The 25,841-nt window shown below is 46.8% G+C and overlaps 1 protein-coding gene across 2 annotated transcripts in view; it reads right to left on the bottom strand.

The window, feature by feature from the left end:
* Nucleotides 1-15,583, bottom strand: part of EXOC4 (exocyst complex component 4) — a 366,741-nt gene extending 351,158 nt beyond the window's left edge. For both annotated transcript variants that reach the window (XM_059847577.1, XM_059847578.1), the window contains exon 1: nucleotides 15,462-15,583. In XM_059847577.1, coding sequence (XP_059703560.1) covers nucleotides 15,462-15,547 — 86 coding nt within the window. In that variant the 5' untranslated portion in view covers nucleotides 15,548-15,583. The remainder of the gene's footprint in view (nucleotides 1-15,461) is intronic.
* Between the last annotated feature and the right edge of the window lie 10,258 nt (nucleotides 15,584-25,841).

Raw genomic sequence — 25,841 nt, 5'->3', positions numbered from 1 at the left:
GGATTACAATAATTCCAACTGGCTGTGAGTCTGCTGACAGACATTTTTATGCTATGGTGAAACAGAAATTCATTGAGCCAAATCTCACAGACTTCTGATTTTACAGAGTTAAAAATACAGATTACACAAAAGCAAAATGCTTCATTCACTGGAGTCACTCCCACAGATGGAAGACAGAATAGAGGAGAAGATGATCAGACACAATCCTGAAATGTTTTTATCATGGGATGTACAGCACTTTCCTCAGGAGAAAATAAATGAACCTTGTTATATCCCTGAGGTCACTGAATTTACACTGGGATTAATAAAAAAAGTCCTTTGGGACTATTCATTTGAGTAGAAGTTGATCTGTAGGTCACAAGAATTTTTCATCTCCTATTTCCAGCATCCAACCCAATGAGCAGAGGGAGGAGATGGAAAGATTTTTTTTAGGAGTCCTGAAGCCCTGACATTATGCAAACACCCAAAGTCTTCAACTGCTTCCTCCAACAGCTCACATGAAAGCCAGGAAAAGCTCATTTCCAAAGATAAATACACAGGAAAAAGTACTCACATATGTGTATATATATATATATATATATATATTTTATATATATATATATGTGTGTGTGTGTGTGTGTGTGTGTGTGTGTGTGTGTATGTGTATATATATATATATGTGTGTATATATATATATATATGTATATGTATATGTATATCTGCCAGCCATACCACTTCTACAAGGCTGCACCTCTCCAAAAAACTGAATGATCTCCAAGCTCTCCAAGAATCTTCCTGCCTCAGCACCCCAGGTGAAGGGACAAAGTGCCATAACCCAGAAGAAGTTTGGATTTACTCTCACCTGTCCTCTTAAAGCAGCTGCACAGACTGTAGCCATCAAAAGCTAAGGGGTAATTCACTTTTCTAGTGAAGAGAAAGGCAAGATTTTTCATTTACAAAGCTATTATAAATGCTCAACTAAGTTCTCAGAAGCAGCTGAAAAACCCACTTGTGGTAATGAAGCATTTTTTCCCCCCGAAGACCTCAGAGTCTCAGAATTTTCCTCTGAGGAGCAAAATGAAATGGTTCTCTCAGTAAAATTCTCAGTTTTGAGAAGACAGGCTGGGAGAGCTGGGGGTGCTCACCTGGAGAAGGGCAGGATCCAGGGAGAGCCTGGCATTCCAAGGCCTGAAGGGGCTCCAGGAGAGCTGCAGAGGGACTGGGGACAAGGGAAGGGACAGGAGCCAGGGAATGGCTCCCAGTGCCAGAGGGCAGGCATGGATGGGATCTGGGCAATGAGGAATTCCTGGCTGGGCTGGAACTGCCAGAGCAGCTGGGGCTGCCCCTGCATCCCTGGAGTGTCCCAGGCCAGGCTGGACACTGGGGCTGGAGCAGCCTGGGACACTGGGAGGTGTCCCTGCCCATTGAACTGGATGGGTTTTAAGGTCCCTTTCAGTCCCAGCTGTTCTGTGCCTCTTGAAGGAAGTCACACCGTGTCTCATTTTTATAAGATATAAAACTGTGGTGTGTATTTACCACAGAAATACAGACAGAGCTTCAAAAATGCCATGCATTCTGCAGGGATAAAAGGAATTTTTCTCTACAAACCAATGTAATTTATCTGGTCCCAGCAACATCTAACACCAGCACACTCCACACACTCTGCAGGAAATTATTTCACACTGCAGGCAGTGTTGGATATCTCTTTGTGCTTTTACAAATCAATGCTTTCCATAGATCTGGCCCAGATGTGCATGTGCCCAATGAACAACTACCACCCAGTCTCATCTTCTGTCCAAAATTACTCCCACACTGTGATACATTAATTTGGGGAGGAAAGGAAGAAAAAGGAACCTCTCCAGCATTCAAACAACACAAGAGAACAACAGGCAGATGCTGTAAAAGGACAGAAAATAAGTTATCATTTCTCCACAAGCTAATACACTTCTATTATTGTTAGGAGCTGAGAGAACATGATGTTTACTGAGCTAGTCAGCAGCAAAAGAAAACAAACACCATTGTACCACTCATCATGTGGCACAACAGATAACTCCAGGAGCACAGCAATGCCACAGGCATGATCAGCTGCAGAACTATGAAACCACTCACCTCCCTCTGTAAAAATGCTATTTTCCAGCCTCAAAAGCATCCCAGCCTCAAACCAGGATTTAACATTGTCAATCCCACCAGAGAACACACATCACACACAGGTTAATCTTTATGCTGTGTATCACTCCTGTTCCCACAAATGTGGGCAGCTTATCTGCACCAAACTCTTACAAAAAGAGCTTTGATGTGGATGAAATGCACACCAGATTTGTCTGCTCAGTCCCCCGACCAAGAAGATCAGCACAAACTGAGAACAACCACAGGAAATGGAATGAAGTTTAATCAGTTCAAGTGCCCAGTCCTGCACTTTGGCCACAACAAACCCTGCAGTGCCACGGGCTGGGGATGGTGTGGCTGGGCAGTGCCAGGCACAAAGGGACCTGGGGGTGCAGGTCCACAGCCAGCTGGGCACGAGCCAGCAGTGTGCCCTGGTGGCCAAGGAGGCCAGTGCCACCTGGCCCAGGTCAGGAATGGAGTGGCCAGCAGGAGCAGGGAGGTCACTCTGCCCTGCCCTGGCGCTGGGGAGGGCACACCTCAGTGCTGTGCCAGCTCTGGCACTGGGGAGGGCACACCTCAGTGCTGTGCCAGCTCTGGGCACTGGGGAGGGCACACCTCAGTGCTGTGCCAGCTCTGGGCACTGGGGAGGGCACACCTCAGTGCTGTGCCAGCTCTGGGCACTGGGGAGGGCACACCTCAGTGCTGTGCCAGCTCTGGGCACTGGGGAGGGCACACCTCAGTGCTGTGCCAGCTCTGCCCCTCAGCTCGGGAAGGCCCTTGGCACACTGGGCAGGGCCAGAGGGGCAGCGAGGCTGGAGAGGGGCTGGGAGCACAAACCCTGAGAGGAGCCCCTGAGGGAGCTGGGGGTGCTCAGCCTGCAGCAAAGGAGACTCAGGGCTGCCCCCATCCCTCTCTGCACTCCTGAGAGGTGCCTGTGCTCAGCTGGGCTGGGCTCTGTCCCCAGCAGCACTGACACACCCAGAGCACACAGCCCCGAGCTGTGCCAGGGGAAATTCAGGCTGGAGAGCAGGAAAAAGCTTTTCCAGCAAGGGGGATAAAGTTCTGCCATGGCTGCCCGGGGAGGGGGTGCAGTCCCCACCCCTGGGGGTGTTTGACCAGCCTGGATGTGGCACTGGGTGCCAGGCTCTGGCTGAGCCCTTGGGGCTGGCCTGGACTCTGTGCCATTGAAGGTCTCTCCCAACCTGGTCATTCTGGGATTCTGTGAAATGCTTTTCCTGGCACCATGGCAGGTCCCACAGGCAGTCACAGGCCCAAGGAGCTCAGCTGGTGCTCCCAAACCACAAAGATTCCAGGGGATGTTCACATAGATGTCCACAGCAAATGTGGAAAAAAACAGGTTTCTAAACAGATCTGGAGTCTCCTCCACCTCTGTCTGCAAGTCTGTTTCCTGTTTGATGGGGAAGATTCAGTTTTAGCACACAGCACTCTGTGGATGTACCTCAGACTGAAGCACTGGAGAAGCAGCTCTATTTCCATGCACAGGTTTGGGTGGGAAAGGACCTTAAAGCTCATCCAGTGCCACCCCTGCCATGGCAGGGACACCTCCCAGTGTCCCAGGCTGCTCCAGCCCCAATGTCCAGCCTGGCCTGGGACACTACCAGGGATGCAGGGGCAGCCCCAGCTGCTCTGGCAATTCCAGCCCACCCCCTCCCCACCCTTCCAGCCAAGAATTTCTTCTTTAAACCTCATCTAAATCCAACCTCCTCCACCTTAAAGCCATTCTCCTTTGTCCCACTTTCCCCTCTCTTTTATTCTACAAGGGTCAACAACAAATATAGCTCAGGTAGAGACAAACCCATCAATTTTCAAGCTTCAAATGCCCACAATCCATCCCCATTTAGGTTTGGAAGGTGCTGAATACCTTTGGAGCACGCACAAACTCAGTGTTGTGAACCTGAATTTGCAGTGCCATCCACACCCCCCCTACTTCATCTCATCCCCTGTCACTTCATTCCCTTCACAGGAGTATTTTTGCCACCAAATCCTGCATTTTGCTGCCCCCCACCCCCTTCTATTTTGCACTGTGGCAAAAAATTCAGCTACAGCCTTTAAGATGATCCATTTACAGGCATCAACTTCACAATTAGACTTTGAACAGCAATCAGATTTGAGATTCAGCAAGAATTTCTCTTTACACTGAGGACTCATTTCCCCCCCACACAGTTTGTATTATATTTTTTCTCTGTTTTCTAGTGCAGATGAGCAATTCCTTTTGCCAGCCTGCTGTCAGCTTCCTACCTTCCCAATAAAACAGCAAGAAAATTAGATTATGTCAATTTTTAAGAGAAAACTGTTAACATTAATGAATAATAAATGTTTCATTTCTGTAAATTTGCTTTTCCTGATGCCTCCAGCCAGGCTGGGTGGATAACTGCCTGCCTATTTTACCTGCCCTAGGGCCAGCCCTGTTAAGTGTGATTACTGCTAAGCTATGGATGGCAAACTGAGGCTTAATTATCCATTTCCTGACTAGAAAATTTGTTTCACAGGAAGAACATTGCAGTAACAGTATGTGGGCATTATGCTTCTGCAGATTCTTTTTTATGAAGCAAAACTAAAGGAAGAGATAATGCAAATATAAGTTTTAGGAAATTAATGCTCAGTTAAGACCAGATAATTCTTACAGGAAAGGAAGGTTGAAGACCCTGCTGGTGTTGACCACAACTGTGGGTGTTCGGTGTCTTTGTGTCCCTATAAAAGCCTTTTTTCTTCTACTCCCCAACATCAGAGCAGACTTATGTAAATATTTGAGGTTAAAGGCAGAAAAGAGTATTACTGGATGCACAGGTGCAGCATGGAAATCCAGGAATAATCCTCTTTTCCTTCTGGATCAGGTTTCTTTGTGCGTGCAATTCACTTTTCTTCAAACAGACTCGCTCATTCAAATGAAAATACTCATTAAAGACAGTGGGAAACACCACCAAAAAAAAAAAAAAAAGAAGGCAGGTTGATCAAATTTAAATAGTTCTCATCTGATCAGGGAAAAGAACATTTTAGTGAAGTGCAATTGAACTGAGTGCTGAATCACTGGGGGGGAATCAAACAAAGCTCCAGTTTTCACAGGAATCCACAGTAAACTTCCCACCACCTGTTCCAAGTGCTCTGTGCTGTATCACACACCTTGTTGAGGCTCCCAGTTCCTCACTTTAAAACACCTTTGAAGCTCCAAACACACACTTTGTGGTACCAACTGCTGAAAGCAGCATGGCTGAAAGCTTGTCCTGCTCAAAGCTCCAATTGCATTTCATGTGTGGCCAAGGCAGGACTCACTGATGTACTGACCTGTTCCTCCAGCAAAAACACCAAAAATCTGTTTAACAGCAGCAGCCCTGGGCAAAATCCAGAATTTCTGGGATACACAAGATCCGTTCCTCCCAAAGAAATTGGGTGAGGTTTTCACTGGTTTATGGTTTGGGTGAGAGTTAAAGGATAATTCTTTTACTGCTCACTCAGAAATCTGCAGATAACAAATGCTGGGGAGGTACTAGACAAAAGTATTGTAGAACTCTGCTAAATATGTTTCACAATTTATCACATTAAGGCTGGAAAAGACCCATAAATTCATCAAGTCAAACTGTTTCTCCAGCACTGCCAAGGCCACCACTCACCCTGTCCCCAAGTGCCATATCCACAGGGTTGTGTGGATGAATTGAATCTCTCCAGGGATGTAGGGATTTAATGTCCTCCTGTACAGCCTGTCACAGGAGGAATTTTTCCTGTTATCAAAATCTAAACCTGCCCTGGCCCAGCCTGAGGCCGTTCCCTCTGCTCCTGTCCCTGTTCCCTGGAGCACAGCCCGACCCCCCCCGGCTGTCCCCTCCTAGCAGGGACTTGTGCAGAGCCACAAGGTCCCCCTGAGCCTCCTTTGCTCCAGGCTCTGCCCCTTCCCAGCTCCCTCAGCCCCTCCTGGTTCTCCAGACCCTTCCCAGCTCCCTCAGCCTCTCCTGGTTCTCCAGACCCTTCCCAGCTCCCTCAGCCCCTCCTGGCTCTCCAGACCCTTCCCAACTCCCTCAGACCCTCCCAGCTCTCCAGACCCTTCCCAGCTCCCTCAGCCCCTCCTGGCTCTCCAGACCCTTCCCAGCTCCCTCAGCCCCTCCTGGCTCTCCAGACCCTTCCCAGCTCCCTCAGCCCCTCCTGGTTCTCCATTCCCTTCCCAGCTCCCTCAGCCCCTCCTGGTTCTCCATTCCCTTCCCTGCTCCCTCAGCCCCTCCTGGTTCTCCATTCCCTTCCCTGCTCCCTCAGCCCCTCCTGGTTCTCCATTCCCTTCCCTGCTCCCTCAGCCCCTCCTGGTTCTCCAGACCCTTCCCTGCTCCCTCAGCCCCTCCTGGTTCTCCAGACCCTTCCCAGCTCCCTCAGCCCCTCCTGGTTCTCCAGACCCTTCCCAGCTCCCTCAGACCCTCCTGGCTCTCCAGACCCTCCCCATCTCCCTTCTGGACCCACTCCAGCCCCTCCATGCCCTTCTTATCACATAAGGCTCAAAACTGCCCTCAGGATTTGAGATGGGAACTCAGCAGTGCCCAGCACAGGGGGATTAATGTGATATGTATCACGTAATTATCATACACACGTCCAGATAATAAAATACACAGTACAGCATTAAAAATATCAAAATCACCCCTCAGAAAGGAAAATTAAGGGGATTATTTTGTCTTGTTATCCTCTGTGTTACACCACACCAAAGGACCTGAAATACAAAGCAGAGTACAAGGTACAGAAAAGTACAGCTTTAGCCAAAAGACAATTGTGAACAACAAAGGATTTGTGGAGTTAAACAAAGGAAGCAGTTGCTAGAAGCAACAAATAATAATTTCAGCAGAGCATTGTGGATGTCTAGAAAGCTCAGTCTCCTCTCTGCGGGAAACAGCTGCAATGTGCCAAGGAAACTTCAGTATTAAAAGTAGGAGGAAAAAAAAAAGCAGAGTAAAAAGAAACCTATTAGAATGCAGTTATTCCCATTGCTGATGGCCGTGGCCGCACAGCAACTCCAGCATTTGCTTTCTCATTCGGGTTCGAGCCCTTGTGTTTGCTGTAGCATTGGTGGCGCTCGGACAGGCGAGCACAGCCACAGGAGAGCGGCACCGAGCGCGGGTTCCGCCAGGCGGGAACGCCGAGAGCCGGGGAACCGCGCCGGGGAAGGGAGGAGTGGTCAGCGTGTGAGGGGAGCAAGGTACCCGAGAAGAGAGGAGAAGTCAGTGTGTGAGCGGGGGGCAACAAAATACCCGGGAATGGAGGAGAGGTCAGCCTTTGAGGGGAGGAACAAGGTACCCCAGAAGGTAGGAAAGGTCAGTGTGTGAGGAACAAAATACCCGACAAGAGAGGTCAGCGTGTGAGGGAGGGGAACAAGGTACCAGAGATGAGAGGAGAGGTCAGCCTGTGAGGGGAGCAAGGTACCCGAGAAGGGAGGAGAGGCCAGCATGTGAGAGAGGGGAACAAGGTACCCGAGAAGGGAGGAGAGGTCAGCCTGTGAGGGGAACAAGGTACCGGAGAAGGCAGGAAAGATCAGCGTGTGAGGGAGGGGAACAAGGTACCCGAGAAGGGAGGAGAGGTCAGTGTGTGAGGGAGGGGAACAAGGTACCCGAGAAGGGAGGAGAGGTCAGTGTGTGAGGGGAACAAGGTATCCGAGATGACAGGAGAGGTCAGCCTGTGAGGGGAACAAGGTACCCGAGAAGGGAGGTCAATGTGTGAGGGGGGAACAAGGTCCCAGAGATGAGAGGAGAGGTCAGCCTGTGAGGGGAACAAGGTACCCGAGAAGGGAGGTCAATGTGTGAGGGGGGAACAAGGTCCCAGAGATGAGAGGTCAGTGTGTGAGGGGAACAAGGTACCCGAGAAGAGAGGGATCGTCTCCCACATTCACTGCCCAGCACACTCTGCCCTGAGCCGAGAGCTCCTCAGGCACTGTCAAGCCGAAAATGATCCCAGGAATTGCTGCAGTGAGGGAGTTTGAAGTGCAAGTTGTTGGGAGGATCAAGTGTTGACTTCCCAGAGGTGTGGAAGATGCGTTTAAGTGCTCTGCAAGCAATAAGCCGTGACAAATGCACTCGTTTGTTACTGCCTTCCCCCTCAAAGCTGGAAACACAACATCACACAGCGGCTTTGACACTGATCATTTCGAGGACTGGGCCTTGCTGTGAAAATGTCAAGCAACACCTGAGCTCAAAGACACTTTTTGAACACATTTACCTTATCAGTATTTAAGTCCCTATGTTAATTGGAATAAAACGCGTAAGTGGGGAAACAATAAGATCTCCTTTCTGAAATTCAGGGGTTTATTCATATTTCCCCCTGCTTCCAACCTTATTTTTATGGCTGTACAAACACCCTCTCTGCAGAAAAGAGCCTATCCAGAACAAGTCAGGACAAATTCTTCCTCCTGACTGCCCTTACACCCCACAAGACATCACAAGCAGCTCAATTCCAAGAGATCACATTGAAAATGTTTTATAAAAGCTCCCTGGGACAAGAAAAACTCTACTTCAACCCACTGTGCCTCCACTGAGCTACAAATTTCCACAGGTTCATTAAACTAAATGGACTTATTTCAATTTTATAATTGAAAACTGTTGTCTTAAAGACAAGTCCCAAATGGGGTGATCTACAGCTTCCAGCACTATTTAACCTCAAAGTGCATAATCTGATAATTCATGTTTTGAAACCTCTCCAGAGGCTCATGGAAGCCACTGTAAAAGTTGGGTCCTTATAAAACAAAGCCAGACAGAAGGGAAAAAAAGGCTCCAAAAGGTATTTAACAATTTAACTTGGCAGCAACATATTGAATGTTTTCTCATTATTTTCATAGGTTAATGCATTGTTCCTGTGAAATTCTGGATTTGAGGAAATGAATTTAAGCATTCAGGAAAGATATTTCTTCTCAGAGACCAGGAGGTGCTGGAAAGCAGGTAATCAAAAATTGTAGTGTCCAAGTCAATGGGCATGGGAAATGTATTCTAAAAACTGATTGAACAATTATAAATAATAAATTTAAAAAGAAGTGAAATCCTGAGGCCAGCACCTTCCACCCTCACCAAGGGGAACAAAGGTACTCAGCCTGCAGGGAACTCCCTCTCCCTTGAGCAAAGAAATAACTCACTACAAGAACAGCAGCACCAAGTCTGTTCACAATCCTGTTAAGCACCCAGAGCAAACAGAGCATTTTAAAACATTTTCCTCCTCTACTTACATTCCATTAATCTTTCATGCTGTTTACACAGTTGGTTAGAGCATTTTTAACAGAAGCTGGTGATCTTTTTATCATTGAGGACTTGCAGATGGGTACAGGAGAGATGCAGCAAAAAGGCTGAGCAGCCTCCAACCACCTAAATAAATACCAGCAAGGAATTCTTTATTTTGCTAAATTACTCAACCTTTAATCAAATTTCCTCACCCCAATACAAATGATGCCAGGGGAGTCAGTGATCAGCTGGTTTCTGAAACAAAGACTGGACTGCAGCAGCTTCAAAACAATTCCCCTCCTTCAGATGGCTCCAACAGCAGCACAGGAAGAGTTTCAATCCCACACACAGGAAAACCCCAGGGACAGCAAACAGCTGCACAATTCCCAGGTAGGAACAGGGATGGAGGCAGCAAACAGCCCCAGGAGATGCCACTTACACCTCCAGGTACAAGCAGAGGGACTGAGCTCCCACTCCACTGTGTGAGACCCTGTCCAGGACTGTCTCCATGCACAGGAAACCACAGGGACCAACTCTTCTTTTGGCAATTAATTTTAGATCCAAAAATTAAATCAGCCATTCCATGTATTACCACATTCCCAGGAGAAAGGCAAAGCCCTAAGGATCAGTATTCCCAGATCTGCAAGAGCAGAGGCTGGACAGTGCTACTCAGACCTGTCACCTGGATCATTCCAGCATAAAGGATATTTTGGGAGCCACTCCCCACGCTGCACCATGAACCCATCCTTGGTATCACACCTGCAGCAGGAGGCTTGGGGAATTTCATCATTCACCTGAAGGTTTCAAAACTGCACCTGAACCAAGAGCTGTTGAAGGCAACACCTCTGAAAGAGTTAAAAGCACAATCATTTCCTAACAAAAGCCAGTATTTGCACTTCCTGGTTTTGCCAGGGTGGGTTCAACTCCAGCTCTGCACTGGCTAAAGCTAAAATAAGAGCTGAAAAATAAAGGACTTTGAGCTTTTAACTTGGCACAGTCACACCTCTTATCCTTTTCTATGTGGTTGTGTATTCACATTTACTCATTTTTAAATGCAACCAAGGGTCTGTACCAATCTACAGCTCAACATTTGCAAAATACCTAAACATTTTATACAAGTGTCTGGAGATCATTTCAAGGAAATTTATAGTTTACAACCACACTCTGCCATATACAATTTATTTTCAGGGAATTTCTGAAGTACTTTTCTCGTAGAAGAACTGCTACCTTTATAACACTGGAAAACACCATTTGCAATAAAAGTGGTTTTAAGAGACCATTACAGATCAGAATAACTCGAGTTTATTCCTTGTAGCAGCTATTTCTCAAATGCAGCAGCTCCACATCCCTGTTCCTCACTCTCCATCACAAACTGGCATCTCAGCTCTACTGTTTTAGACACAGAAAAGACCAAATGCCAGGTCAGTAGCAAAAATCCATTCAGCAAGTTCACTTATAATAAAAATAATGGCCACAAGCACTAAAGAAAAAGAATCCCACTTGTGAAAAATAAAGTTTGGTCAAGGTTTTTTGCCTGCAATCTCAGTTTCTGCAGAGATCTGCTGGGTGCGTCTGCTTATGTGAAAGCTCAGCACAAAAGTTTCACTGAGGTCTTATGGAGTCACTGCTAAAGTTTGTTTTCCCCCAATTAAAGAAGCTATTAAAGGCCAGTTTTAAAAAATAGCAACCTTTAATTGGGAAGAAAAACGCCCAACAATAACTAAAAAGCAGACACGTTCACCAATTAAAAATCTGACAAGATCTCTCTGTCTTAAAAAAAAAAAAGCATTTGCTAAATGCCAGGTTGCTTGTTTCAGAACACAAAAGCTGCTTCAACCAGCTACCAACAAAACAAAAGGTTAAGCAAAATCAATATACAAACACGTGTTTGTCCTCTGAGTGATAAAAGAAAATATTCCCCTTGTTGTCCTCCAGCAGGTGAACCACATTTGCTCCGTTATCTGCATGGTTTCTAAAAAGCCATTGCCAAAGCCCCTGGGATCAGCAGGAGAGAGCTGTGACAGCATCTTGACCTTACAAAGGATATGTTTTATTTAAGGAAATTGAGGGATTTTTCTTATCCACGAAGGAATGAGCAGGTTTTGGAGGTGGGTGTGCTGAGGAATGAGCACAAGTGCAGCAGCACAGGGATAGGAGCTGCAAAGCTCTGATATCCAATACCCACTCTGGAAGTCACAATCCCAGGAACTGTTTTCTTGTAGCAAATAATGCTCATTTCTCCTCAGCACTCTAAGGACAAGAACAAATTGAAGATACTTCCAATAGCTGTAAAGGCACAGGAAAAAGAAGGAAAGCTCCCTGGAGCTGCAGCCAAAGTGGGAATTTAAGGACAGACTTTGCAAACACTCATTAAGCCTCCCACACACTCTTTACTTCCAAAAGACTTATTGTTGGGGACATCCCTTGATTTCTCCTTTGGGAGAAACAAGAGGGGAACTGGCCAAGAACTCAGTGTGACCCCAGCACTGCTGGGGGTGGAACTCCACCTTCCTAAATTTGGGAATTCCCTGGGAGCTCCTGGCTCTTTTGGGATGGATCAGTCCTGTCCTGGGAGAGCTGCACATCCCTCACTCCTGACAGTTCCAGATTAATCCATCCTTGTGGCTGCCTTTAGTCTCTGTTCTTGGCAACAACCAGAAAACCAAGGTGAATTCCATGAGTGCAGGGATCCTTCTACAGGAAACAACCCACAAAGAGCAAATGTGTTCCCTGACACAACAGGAAAAAGTGACACTTCAGAGGGTCAGAAAGGAATCACAAGTGGGGCTCTCTTTCCTGTTGGGTTTTCCTTCATCTCAGAGCTTTCTGTATTCAGAGCTGCTGAAAGCCAGTACCACAGAGAGCAGGGATAACTTAAAATTCCCAAACCCCAAAAAATTCCATTTCTGACTGGATTTTAGTGCTGCTATGCAAGTTAAACTTGGTCATGGATCTCACCCCAAACACTCTCCCTGGTGTGAGACACTTCCTCCTGGGCAGTCCAGTCACAAAACTACAAGAATCCCTAAATCTGGGATCACAGAAAATGAAATTATTCAATCTCTTGTGAGAGCTGCTGAGCTCAAGTAAATACCAGAAATTATCCCTTCATTAATAAAATAATTTCTATTTACAGAAAGCCTTTCAGCTTCACCCTTCAAAGCATTTCATGACAATACAAAGAGATTTTGCAGACCTAAACAATGTTTATTTTCTGGAAAACATCCCTGTCTTTGCTATAACCAAGTAAAACATCAATACTTAAAGAAGCTCTGGTTTTGTTTGTTTACAGCAGAAAATGCAACGTTTTGCTGTTTTTCATCCACTGTTCCCTTTATGGACCTTTCACACAGCAACAAGGGAGAAATAAACAGCCTACATAAACAGGGACATGCAAGTGTAAAACCACAAGGATTGGCAGAAGCCTCTATTATGCATAAATGTTTTGGAAATAAAACCATCAACAAAAGGAAACTCAGCCACATTTCAAACCAACAGCTCACCGTTAAGATTTGTAATATTTTTCTGAGGCTGAGTAAAATTACATTTAAGCCACACGAGTTTAAATTTGTCTGCAGTGGTATTTTATGACCATACAAACCACTAAAAAATTCACCTGTTGCTTGGCAAGTGCATCCTCACCTGAGCTCCTACACAAAAACAACGTCTGGAGAAAAGTGATTTAAATTCTTTTTCACGCCATTTGCTTTCTGCACTTGGCTAAGCCTAAGAAACATCAATATTATTATCACAACACTTTTTTCTTCCTCTGCAATCAGTTCTACCCTCAGGTTTTCATGGTCTGGCTCAACCTGACACATCAAGCTCTGCAGAGAATCTCTACATCCAAACCAAGTTCTAATTAAATTCTGGAAGTTTAGTTATCAGGCTGTTCTATTGAATAACTTTAATTTCATAAAGCCAATAACTCAGTGTTGTGTCTAAAAACTGGGCCTAAACTAGCCAAGGGATCAGTGCCTGGAAGCCAAAGACTCTGAGACAAACATTTCTTTTTATTTGGAGAACAGAGCACTGTGAGCTCATTCTTCTGGTTTTAAATAAACTTAATAAGCCTGGATTTATTAAAATACAGGTACAAAAGGAAGACCTTAAAATACTCTTGGAAATTACAGGAGACATGGAAAAAAGATGATTACAACAGGAAATGCTGCACAACCAGTGCACGTTTATTATTCTTCCACTGACAGTGGCACCAGCTGCTTTTTTTTTATAGAACCAACATCTCCTTCAAGTTCTGCAAGATTTCAAAGGCCAGAGCAATGAAAAATAATTTAATTTTGTCCTAAACATTATAATTTACAGAGGATATTTAAATCATAAATTTTCCTAGATACAGAACCACAATAACTTCTCCAAAGTAACAAAATGAATACAGTTTCTCTCCAAGACATTGGAGTAGGAGCCAAAGTTTGGGAGCTCATTACAACTGCCAGCATCCTGCTGGTGTGACTGCAGCTGCCCACACCCACTGTGTGAGAACATTCAAAACATGCAAGAGCATTTAAAACATGTGAGAACATTCAAAACCTTCAGTGTGGGCAATCAGCTGCCAATCCTCTGGTTTTAAGCAGCAGAGAAAAGATTTACAATCAGTTACAGAAAGAACTGGGGGTAAAACAGTGAATTCACTTCCAAGTCTATCACAGAACCATCCTCCAGCAGAGCCAAGCTCAGGAATGTGGGCAGACAAAAATCAGTGGCTAAACATGACTGGCAGAGCTCTTTCTTTTCAATGCCCACAAGACAGACTTGGAAGCAGCAGCACTTGGGCCACTCAGGCAGCCCCACACAGGATGGAGTCCACCCACTGGACTTGCTGGTCCTCCAGATTTCCAGTCAGATGAATTTTACTCATTTTGAAGGTGGGGGTCACTTATGGACCCCACAGCAATAACATGACAGTGCCTTGGCCTTCATGAATGGCATTAAGCTGGTACTGCCTGCAGGGTTTATTTACAGCATCAGTGAATTTGGAAGAGATCTCCAAGACCACTGAGTCCACCCTGTGACAGATCCCCACCTTGGCACCCACACCAGAGCACTGAGTGCCACGTCCAGTGTTTTCTTCAAGACCTCCAGGGATGGGGGTCCACCACTCCCCCAGAGTGACAGAGTCCCTACAGTGTTTGAAGACCCTTCTTATGTAGAAATTCCTCCTAAAATCCACCCTGAGGCTCCCCTGGCCCAGCCTGAGGCCGTTCCCTCTGCTCCTGTCCCTGTTCCCTGGAGCACAGCCCGACCCCCCTGGCTGTCCCCTCCTGGCAGGGACTTGTGCAGAGCCACAAGGTCCCCCCGAGCCTCCTTTGCTCCAGGCTCAGCCCCTTCCCAGCTCCCTCAGCCCCTCCTGGTTCTCCAGACCCTTCCCAGCTCCCTCAGCCCCTCCTGGTTCTCCAGACCCTTCCCAGCTCCCTCAGCCCCTCCTGGTTCTCCAGACCCTTCCCAGCTCCCTCAGCCCCTCCTGGTTCTCCAGACCCTTCCCAGCTCCCTCAGCCCCTCCTGGTTCTCCAGACCCTTCCCAGCTCCGTTCCCCGGACCTGCTCCAGCCCCTCAATGCCCTCTGAGTTGAGCCAAGAACGGGACACAGCACCCAAGGTGCAACCTCATCAATGCCCACAACAGGTGAAAATAACTTCCCCGGCCCTGTCACCACACCAACGTTGACACAGACCAGGTGCCATTGTCCTTCCTGCCCTCCTGGGCTCGCGTTCAGCCGCTGTCAAGCGGCACCCCCAGGTCCTGTCCTGGTGCACAAACTCCCGGCCCCTCTGCCCCAGGCTGGAGCAGTACTGGAGGCTCTTGGGGCCAAAACACAGCACCCGGCACTTGGCCTTGTTGAACCTCACCCCGCTGGCCTCAGCCCCTCCATCAGCCTGTCCAGGCTCCTCTGACCCCAGGATGAAGCAAAGCACTGGGAGCAGGAGGAAGAGCGCCGGGCAGGGCAACAGGACAGCGGGACAGCCCTCAGGACAAGGCTTTCTCCAGCACTGCAGCCTCCCCAGCGCTCCAGGGCCAGCAGGGACCCAAGCCTGGGCTCACCCCATGCCCAGAAAGAACCCCACATCCCGGAAGGCCGAGCCTGGCAGGCCTCCCCGGCACAGCATGGCCCGCACCCGGCCCTGGGTCACCCTCAGAGGCCCGGAGGATGCGGAGCGGGGCCGCCCCTACCTGATAACCGAGATGAGCAGCCCCGAGGGGTCCTTGCTCCTGCCGACAGTGCTGCGGTACCTCCCAACCGCGTCGCCCGCCGCCATCTTGCGCCCCCCCAAACACGGCGCAGACACACGTGCTGGCTCGCCGCAGCCAATCATAGGTGAGGAGGCTAGGCTGCCACCCAATAGAAAGCGAGGAGGGCGGGGCACGTGGCATCAAGGCGGGGTGCTGCGCCGCGGAGCCTTCTGGGAGTTGTAGTTTTTACAGCGGCGGCGATACAGATTCCCACGCAAACCTTCGACAGGTGGTTAGAAATGAGTAAAAGGTTAAAAAATTATCGACCTGACAAGATACACCTGCAAAGACACCTGTGCCCAAAAGCCGTCATTCACTCTGAGAGTGGTAGGAAACGGGGTGGGGGTATACGGCACCAAAGCATCCTCTCAGAGCCTTCACAGATCAGGGTTGGTTGAACAGTGAGGGATTTAAATGTTTATAGAGTTAAAAGTGATTAAAGTGCGTTAAGTACTTAAATTAATGTGTTCGATGAATTAGCAATGCTAAATACTCACAGTGTGTCACAGCTTGAATGAGTCTGATCACAAATACACCCACAAGAGTTGCTGACACTTCCCTTAATTTAATGTCTTTAAGCTATAATATTATTAAGAATAATTTCCCCCAGTTTTCCATGGGAAAGCAGAGAGATGATCAAAGATGAGCCAGCCCAGGTGGTCCCTGAAGTGAGCTCTGGAAGCAAACCAGAGCGTTTGGCACAGGAATTGTGGTTTTGGAGCAGATGGAGCTGACCAATTGAAATCTGTTCACAACCTCAAAAATGCTGTGGCACCCGACGCTCACTGTGTCTTCCAACGCTGGATATTCCATGATCCTACAATGCTGGCATTCCTCGATACTGAACAGCAACCTCCTTGCCCACAGTCCTTGCTTTACCACAGACACACTCCATCCCTTGCCACAGGATCACCTTTGGAAACAGGAAAGGAGGATGTCACCCTGTCCAGGGCTGGAAATCCAAAGCTTGTTTTTCACCAAACATCAAACAAACCTCTCCCAAGAGCTACATCACTTTCCCCATTTCTAGGACACTTTTCAGTCACATCCTTTGAGAGCTTGTGTTAAAAAACACCATGCAAACCCCAGAATTGTTGTTACAGAGGCAGAATTCCTTAGGAAAGGCAGGAACAACCATCATTTGCATCACTTGGAGCTGCTGGGTGTTTTCTAACCCAGGTTCACTCCATCGTGTCAAACACGCTGCTCTTCCAGAAGTGGTTTTACTGCCCAAAGCTGCACCTTAACGATTTAATTGCATAGAAATTGCTGAAATCTGTAGGTGAGTCAAGAGTACTCATTTATATGAGCTGTATTTGAAACACGAGGTAATTAGAAGCATAGTAATTCCTTATTTACGAGGGGAAGAATTCCACCGTAGCTGTTGAGGAGGAGCCTCCATTTATTACAATCAACAGCTGTATCTGTGATCATTAGCAGAAGGGCAGAGTAAGAGCACAGGCACTTTAATTGTGAAATAAAAGATACTTTATTCCTGAATAAGCAGTGTGTTTTCAGAACAGAAGAATTACTCCAAAGTGAAGTGATTTTTATCTCCAGGTAGGGTGTGCACTTCAGTGTGCTCCCGTGTAGCTGTTCTGCCACATTTCCCCTGTGCAGACGAGCTCTCAGCTCCACAATTTCCTATGCAGCGATGCCAAAATAAAAATCTCATTTTCCTTGTTTTTCTGAGCAGGTTTGCCAATGCCTTTGCCCAAGGACGGTGATTTGAATGGCAAGAGATTTGTGCACTGGCTGGAGGGAGATTTTCCTCAAACGACTTGCCAATATTGTTTTTGTTAATTGGCAATTCCCATTGACTGCTCTGGACCAGCAGGGCCTGGAGCCTGCAGTGGGGGTGAAATCGATGGGTCCCACCTTTTCATTCCTGACAGCTGCAATAATCACCTCATTTAGGAGGAACTTCATCAGGACAACCAGCAGCAAATCTGCCCCAGAACTGTGACCTGGCTGCCTTTCAGTCCTGGGCTCTGATTGCTGAACCTCTGCCTGGTTTCATTGAGCAGCCCTTTCCCTTCACTCCTCACCCAAGCAAAGCCACAGGTGGGAATTTATGTTTTCTTTAAATGAAGAGGGAGAAATCGACAGAGGCCTGGCTGGTGCAGAACGGGTAGGCTGAGGTCTCTCTTGATTAATAATATAGGATAAAATCAGGCTGAAGGGTCTTGAGAACATCATTTTTCCTTACACAGTTTACAAAGAAGGGTCTCAATCTGGAAACTGATGGGAGGGAAAAAAGGGGAAAGAATTTTTTTTCTTTTTCACATAGTATTTTAGTGCTCTGAGGTCTAGCTGGTAAAATGGGTGGTTCCTGGATTACTCAAACCAAAAAAAGTCCCAAGTGACAAACAAAATGTTCATGATGATGAAAGAATCCTTGTCACAACTTGTCAATAGAGATCAGGTTGGCTTTGTAGAGGATCTCCCATTCAGAAGGGACTGAGAATCACAGATCATCCTTTCCATCCATTCTCCCCTCAATAATAAAAAAAGGAAAGGAGGAGTGAGCTTGTACTGAGCTACTCCTCATCAACTGAGCCAGTTTCCCAAGGGAACACCACCTAGTGTAGAGTTCTGCCAAAGAGGCACAGGCAGAGCAGTTCTTTGGGAAATATGGTTTATTCTCTTGGGATGATGCCTTGAGAAGGCTGACTTAGAAGAGACGCTGAGCAGAGTTCCAGAATGAAGCAGGGATTGATTCCAAGGATCTCCTCCATGGATGCACCTTGGGCAGCAGCAGAGCCCAGCCAGGGCTGCCCCCAAGATGACCCAAAATGGCCCCAAAATGCACGAGCGCACCCGGGGTCTCTCCCTGGGATCAGCTCTGCTCCATTTGCACCTTGCAGTTCATTGTCCCAGCCCAGCTTTAGCCCAGGCACTCCCACCCTGCTTGTTTTTCTCTCTCCAGCCCACGGGGTTTGTGCTCCTGGGCTGGGATTTGGCTCATTTGTCCTTGGTGCCCAGCTGGAGCAGGAATTGTTTTGTCTCCCTGCTCTGTGCAGAGCTCACCATCCCATAATACGAAGCCCAGACCCACACACTAAAGCAGCACAGAATGTGAAAAATAGAAAAGCTAAAACCTGAGACATCATGGGAAGTGTTTTGCAAACTCCACTGGCCAGAGTTCCGTTCTCCATGTGCTTTGTGTGACACTAAGGGATTGCTTCCCTCCTTACCTGAGGTAATTTTACCTGCAATCCCTTTCCACAGTTTATCCTCTGATATTTTCTAAGTGTTTCCTGGGAATTCTTGGGAATTCCTAAACCTAAGAGATTTAGGGCTGATGTACACATGGAGTCTCTCAACCACAGCTTTAACATTTGAAAAAAATACCACAAGTGCTTTGTTAATTCATTTCAAACATTAGTGAGAACGTCAGACCAAAGGGTTCAGCCCACACCACCTTCTTACAGGTGCAATTGCCTTGTGTGTAATGCCTTAATATTGGTTAAAATGAAATCCCCTTTGACTTCCAGCAGTGTAGATGGGGGCAGAGTGAAGGCCAGCGTTTCCATCTAAGCTGGAGGAGCAGTTCTGCCTGTGAAAGTGAGCCTAATCTTGATGGTATCTCTCAGTCAGTTTAATAAAATCTATTTTACCCTTCTTACAGAGCTGGTCACCCCAACATCAGCTGCATTGAGCTGAAATTGTTGCATGGGTAACGAATCAGGTTCCAGCCACTCTCTTCTTCCAAATAATTCTGGTTTTCTTATGAAGCTTTACCAAGCTTTGCCAAACTGCCTGAGTAAAGAATTGAGCTGAAACATCAGGATTTGGCTCTAGGATTATTCACACATCTGGATGACCTTGTTTTTCCTATTTACCACTAAATAAGTGTGAACTAAAGCTGGGTTATGTTGTTTTTTGGGTTTTCTGCACAGGAACAATCTCTCTTTCCAGCACGTAGTTGCCATCAATTCTTTTTGTCTCTGTGAATAAGGAGAAACTCCTGGGGCATGAGAAGAAGTTGCCTGGCTCAATGCTGGGAATCAAGGCAGAGATATGATTCAAATATCTCCTTATTGTTTTTTGCCTCCTGACATTTCCCACGTTGTGCTGTGTTCTGCTGCTACAGAAAAATAATAGCTAAGATTAAGTTAAGTGGAAAAATACTGCTGCTTCTCCAATGTCAAATCCCCAGAACCTCTGGTAATGCAGTCCCTGAAGGAAAGCAGAGCAGGTGTGAGGCGTTGCTCTTCACAGGCAGGTAAAATGCTGTAAGAAAGGATGTTCACCTTCTCTTAACAATAAAAAAATCCAGTTCTTTGATTTATTTTCCCCCCCTTTATTTTACTTATTCTCACTAAGGGAATGCTGTTTTTACAGTTGTCCAGAGGCATTCAGGTGAACGGGTGCAGGCTGCTTGTTGGCTTCCTGAAATTAAAATCCTTAAGTTTTAATCTTCCTTTGGAACCATGAAAATCTTTGGGTATATGAGAGACATCAAAAACAACACTCCCATTCCAACTCTCCCATGTTTAATTGTGGGGTTTTTCCCCCTTCTGTAACAAAGTTTTTAGATCCCACCCACAAACTTCTTCTTTTAACCCAGCTCCATTAAGTTCCTCATGTTTTGACTTGAGGATTTGTTGGACATCGGCTCTTGCCTCAGGTTATATCCAAGCCTAAATTCCTACAATTTGGGGGAAAATAGGAGGAAAAGGAAGTCCCAGAAGTCCTGCTGGCACTGAGGGGGAGTTCGAACCACTTGGATCATCCATCCCAGCAAATCCATTTGGGAGGAAGAGTTAATGGATGCCTCAACCCCAGGAAAAACCCTCAGCTCAGAGCTCCACCTTTTAAAACCACAGCCAGCTGATCCTGACATATGCTGGATATAAGGCTTCAGAAATTCCAGTGCTTGCAGAAACATTTCAGCCTGCTGAATGCAGCTTTGGATATTTTCTGGTTTGTGTAAGTAGAAGCTCCAGGCAAGAGAAACAACAAGAACTTGAAGTGAAGTGAGTAAAACTCCCCGTACCAGCAACGCTCTCTTGTATTTCCAAGGGAAGCAGCAGTGGTATCAATCCTCCTGAAATGAGACATCAGCCAGCCAATTTCAAGGCTTGTCTTGCAGAAAATGGGGCACAAGATTCAGCTGCTGAACAGTCCCGCTGGCCTCAAATTTAATTTGCTCCGAGGTGATATAAGAGCAGGATAATACGATGGTTGTTGTACTTCTAGAGCGCTTTTGACAAAGTAAATCTATCACTGACAGGCACCACAACCCCTGTTTCACGGGAGGAACTGTGGCCCACAGATGCTAAAATCAAGCACACAACAACAGTCCCCACTTACCTGAGAATCTCAAGGATTTGCTGCCAAGAGGGGAAGAAACTGGAATGATCTGTGCTCGGTCTGCAGCTCAACACAGGAACTTTGATGGATATTCAAAGGACCAATTGCCTGGTCAGGCTCTACACTCAGGGAACAAGTGATGGGATGAGAGGAAACGGCCTCAAGCTGCACCAGGGAACGTTCGGTTTGGACATCAGGAGGATTTTTTTCATGGAAAGGGTTGTCAAGCATTGAAATGAGTGCTCAGGGAGGTGGTGGAATCCCCATCCCTGAAGGTGCCCAAGGAAAGCCTGGAGGTGGCACTCAGTGCTCTGAGTGGGGGACAAGGTGGGGATCGGTCACAGGTTGGACTTGATGGTCTTGGAGGTCTTTCCCAAGCCAAATGATTCTGTGATTTTACAGAGAATGGGAGGTGCCTTTGAAAGGGCTTCCCACACTGCTGTTAGAAATCTGAGCCACTGTTTGACCAGCACTTTCTTGTCCTTCATTTTCTCTAAAAAACAAAAATCAGGCAGAAAAAGGATTTTTTTAGGGGAGTTTCTTTAAGAAAAAGCCCTTCAGACCTTCTGTACTGTAATATCCCACTCTGAGCTTCAATGATCCTGTGTCTGTCAGATGTAGCTGATGGTTTTTGGCTCTGTTGCCTTTGCTGGTGCCAGTTAAATTCACCCTGACCACTGTTGTGATCCCTCTCCCTGCCCATGCCTGGGATAGTGTGAGGTCAGGACGAGAGGAAACATCCTCAAGTTGTGCCAGGGGAGGTTTATATTGGATATTAGGAATTTTTTTTTCATGGGAAAGGTTGTAAAGAATCAGAGCAGGCTGCCCAGGGCATTGATGGAGTGACCATCCCTGGCAGTGTTCAAAAAATGTGAGGATGGGGCACATGAGGGCACAGTTTCATGGGGAACATGGTGGTGCTGCATTGACAGCTGGACTTGATGGTCTTAAAGGTCTTTTCCAACCATAACAATTCCATGATTTTATGTGCCCAGACTCAGCTCTGCAGCTTAGGTGATGGAGAAGGGTTTGACTTTCCCCTCACCCAAAAACTTTACAATGCATCATGGTGGAATTATTCCAGTTTGGTGGGGAAGATGAACCCTGAACTGCCCTGACTCTCAGGCTGGGCAAATCTAAAATTTCTGGACAATCCCATCAGGCATCCTCAGAGTTCCAAGTGGAACCTGTTGAGCAGCAACCAATCTGCAAGAGGTCAGTGATGGCAATTCCCAAATATTTGGTGGTGTGGAGGGTTTGTGGTCAGAGTGAGGATGCTCAGAGAGCTGCAGGCTTTGAAAGCCTTGTGATAAAGGGCCAAGGGAAGCACCAAATCTACAGGAACAGACTTAAATCAACTTTATTGCACAGCAGTGTTCTGTAGGCACTGAATCAGGCTGAAGACTGATGTCTTCAATTTTTTCTGTCAGCAAGAAGGACAAAACCAGCAAGACAGATCCTTGCAGATGAACCCCACGACTCCTTCACCACTGTGGGGCTGGAGACACGGCAGGGTGGGAGATTTTGAGCTGTTTCACCCATAATCTTTCAGTCACCAAAAGATCTGACAGCGCTTTAAAAGATGTCAGTGGAGCAGAGGTGACCTTTGAGGTCCACATGACCTTTGGAACACAAGAAAGATGAGTCTCTTGTGAGATTCACTTGGAATTGCAGGAATTTAAGCTGTCAGTGCACCTGAAAAGTTCCTAGAGGTGGTGGTGTATCCAAATGATTCAGCAGAGGTTTTGTGATTCCCATTGAAAATCTGGTCAGGCAACAGTAAATGCTCAGCAAGAAAATGAAGTGTTACCTGCTGTACATCTATAAAATGAAATGTAATGTGATAAAATGAACTAAAAGGTCTCCTCATCTCTGCGTTAAAAACGGCATTGGTGTGACTGCTCTTGCTGTGTAACAATTCCCCTTCAGGAAAGGCAACTCCTACAATGTAATGTCATTTTTTTTCTCATGATCTTTATGGGTTTGGGGAAGAAAAACATTTCAAGGAGTACCCAGCTCCAGGGGTCTGGTGAAAAATTAGATCAGCACAAGTAACAGATATTTCCCACAAACTGAGAGGTGTCTGTCAGAGCAGGTGCTGGAGATGACCGAGCACTGAAGGCCATTCAGCTGCTCCTTTTGCTGTCTTTCATCACCCCTTCACTGCCACCCTCCATTCCCCATCCTTTCCCAAATCATCTCCTCCTTCCCACTGTGTCCCCTCTTCCTTCATCTTCACATTTTCCTAATGTCTTCCACTAATAGGCACTGATATTTTTAAAATTGTAGTGGCACAACCTAAATTTGCAAATCATTGTGCTGCTGGTTCCTGTGTTAGATCTTTCTCCTTAACTCATGTACCTCATCTATTTGAATTATAAACTCATCAGGGCAGAGGCCACATTTTAACTGTAGCATAGCAGAGATTTATGTAGCATAATTAAGCAGGATAATAAAATACACCTCAGTGAAGGCTGAAATGAAAATTGTGGAACCCATGTTGGTTTGATTGCTCTTAAAGTGAACATGGGATGACTTTTTCTTACTTCTTTCATAATTTAGATGAGCGGACTTGATGCAGTGAAATTGTCACTGAGAAAGATCTGCTGATGGGCTGCTCACCCAGTCATGCCCTGTCCCAACAGAAATTGTTCTTCTGACTGAAGTTGTGTCCCATGTGTCCTGTTTTACCTTCCTCAGGCCTTCAGCCATTTCCTGGGCCTGCAAGAAAACTGGAGAGGGACTTTGGACAGAGGTATGGAATGTTAGAACAAGGGGGAATGAATTTACTCTGTCAGAGGGCTGGGATGGATGGGATATTGAGAGGGAATTCCTGGCTGGGCTGGAATTCTCAGAGAAGCTAGGGCTGCCCCTGGATCCCTGGAAGTGTCCAAGGCCAGGTTGAACAGGGCTTGGAGCAGCCTGGGATGGTGGAAGATGTCTCTGCCCATGGTAGGGGGTGGCACTGTATGGGCTTTAAGGTCCCTTCCAACCCAAACCATTCCATGATTCTGTGATTTGGTGCCACTGTGGCAGAAGAACTCCAGACATCTCCACCTTCTTCTGTCCCTGTCCTTGTGACACCCTCATCAGACTGAGGTCAGCATCTTTCTTTTGTTGGGGGCTACAGAACCTGGAATGTGATAACAACAAATACCCGTGCTAGATTTTGTGTATGGGTAGCAAGATTCCCTCATGGATCACTGTCCCAGGGAGCAGAGTGGCCCCACCCAACCGTGCTCATGGCATCAAACAGGGCAGCCATGGATTCAGGCAGACAAGAAGAGTTGAAAAGTGCAGCACAGTGCACTTTTCACAGCCTTTGCTGTGTGCTTTTCACACCGAGGTAGAAAGGAACCAGAGGACATAAACACAGCCTCACTTTCATTTTTCCAAGGGAAGAAGCAATAAGTTTGTAGCCTTGGGTTATGAACCTCTTGGCCTCTCAATCACAGTCTTGGCAACCAGCTGTGGTCATTATGAGTTCAGTAAATTTTGGGAGATTTGCAAAATGCTGCAGCCTCTTCAGCAAGAAGCTGTTTGTCTGAACTGGGTTTAGTTCAGTGAGTACAGAAGTTGCAGGAAAAGCCATGGGGGTAGAGATACTCCTCAGTGTAATTTTTCAAAGTTAATGTTCCCCTGCTTCTGTGGAATAAGAAGGGGCTGGAATATCTATGAGAGCTCTATTCCCACCACAGCTGGAAATATAAATCAACATGCTGCAGAAGGAAAACAAAATCCAGAGATTATTTTCCCTCGTTTGGGTTCCTTCTTTCCACAATGTCTCCACGTGCTCAGCTTTCCCTGAGCAGGGAATACAGAGAGGAGCCTGGAGCCACCAAGATCACAGCAAATGGAGCAGCTGGGCTGGCACACACCTGGAACCTCTGGGCCCAGCTCTCTCCTCTGGAAGATGTCACTATGGCATTCAGGCATGATAATGGATCTTTCCTGGGAATGCAGCAAAATTCTCTTTTTTTAATCCCTCCAGGCTCTCTAAATGCCAACATTTTCACCCATAACCATCCCTTGAGACAGAAAGTTTTCATTCTGCTACTCAGAAGCCTCTGTACCCCAGCAGAGCTGCTCACTGCCCCTGTTCTCAGCCAAAATAAGGCAAGTCCCGTCTCCCACTTCAAGAAATGTGGTGTTGTCACCCTTTCCCCATCCAACACACACTGAGATGAACTCAGCTCACTGTCTGAACCCCTGCCACTGGAAGGAGTGGTCTCCTGTGGTGGTAGCACAGGGATCAGAGCACTCATCCAACCTTGAGCAGTTCTTCTGAACCCTCCCCTCTTGGGGACCACACAACCCCACACTGAAATCAGCCAGGCTCCTTCAATCCAGGCTGAAGTTCTTCAAATTGCAAAACCCCCCCAAAAGGTGAAAATGAGCAAAACAATTTTTAAAAAATTTGTTTTAAAGAAAAGTTTGTGATCTGGGATTAAGCCAGGTAAAATTGAAGTGTTCCAAACTCATGCAGGTATCAAAGGAAAAGGGAGACAATTCAGGCTGAGAATGAGGGGTACAGAAAGCCCTGATTAGGAGAGTGGCACTGTGGGCCTGATGAAGGAGTGAGAGGGGACAGCTTGGAGTCAAACATCAAAGTACAGACAGGTGAGATTATAACAGAATGAAACCCAAGCATGGACTAATGTTCTGCTGGGAATTTGCTGTGCTGCAAGGAGCAAATTTCCCATTGTCTCTGCTTGAAAATCCTCTGTGCAAAGAAGACCTTTGGCAACTTGGATCTGGATTTGGCATTGCAAAACAACATTAATCCTCAGCAATTACAAAGTGTGTTCAGGCTGACCTTCTCCTGCCACATGGAAGCTGGGCAGGAGGAAGAGCCAGAGGTTTGGAATGTGTCTCTGAGGCTTGGATCATAATGAAAACATTCATGCTGCAATCAGAGAGTGGCTGCAGACCATGTGGATGTGCCTGGGAGAGCTTTAAAAGCTGTTTGGGGAGGCAGAGAGAAGGGCAGCATCCACAATG

This window comes from Haemorhous mexicanus, chromosome 5 (assembly GCF_027477595.1).
Source record: "Haemorhous mexicanus isolate bHaeMex1 chromosome 5, bHaeMex1.pri, whole genome shotgun sequence".
NCBI lineage: Eukaryota > Metazoa > Chordata > Aves > Passeriformes > Fringillidae > Haemorhous > Haemorhous mexicanus.
Note: the sequence above shows the minus strand (reverse complement) of the source record. Positions and strands in the feature narration are given on the sequence as shown.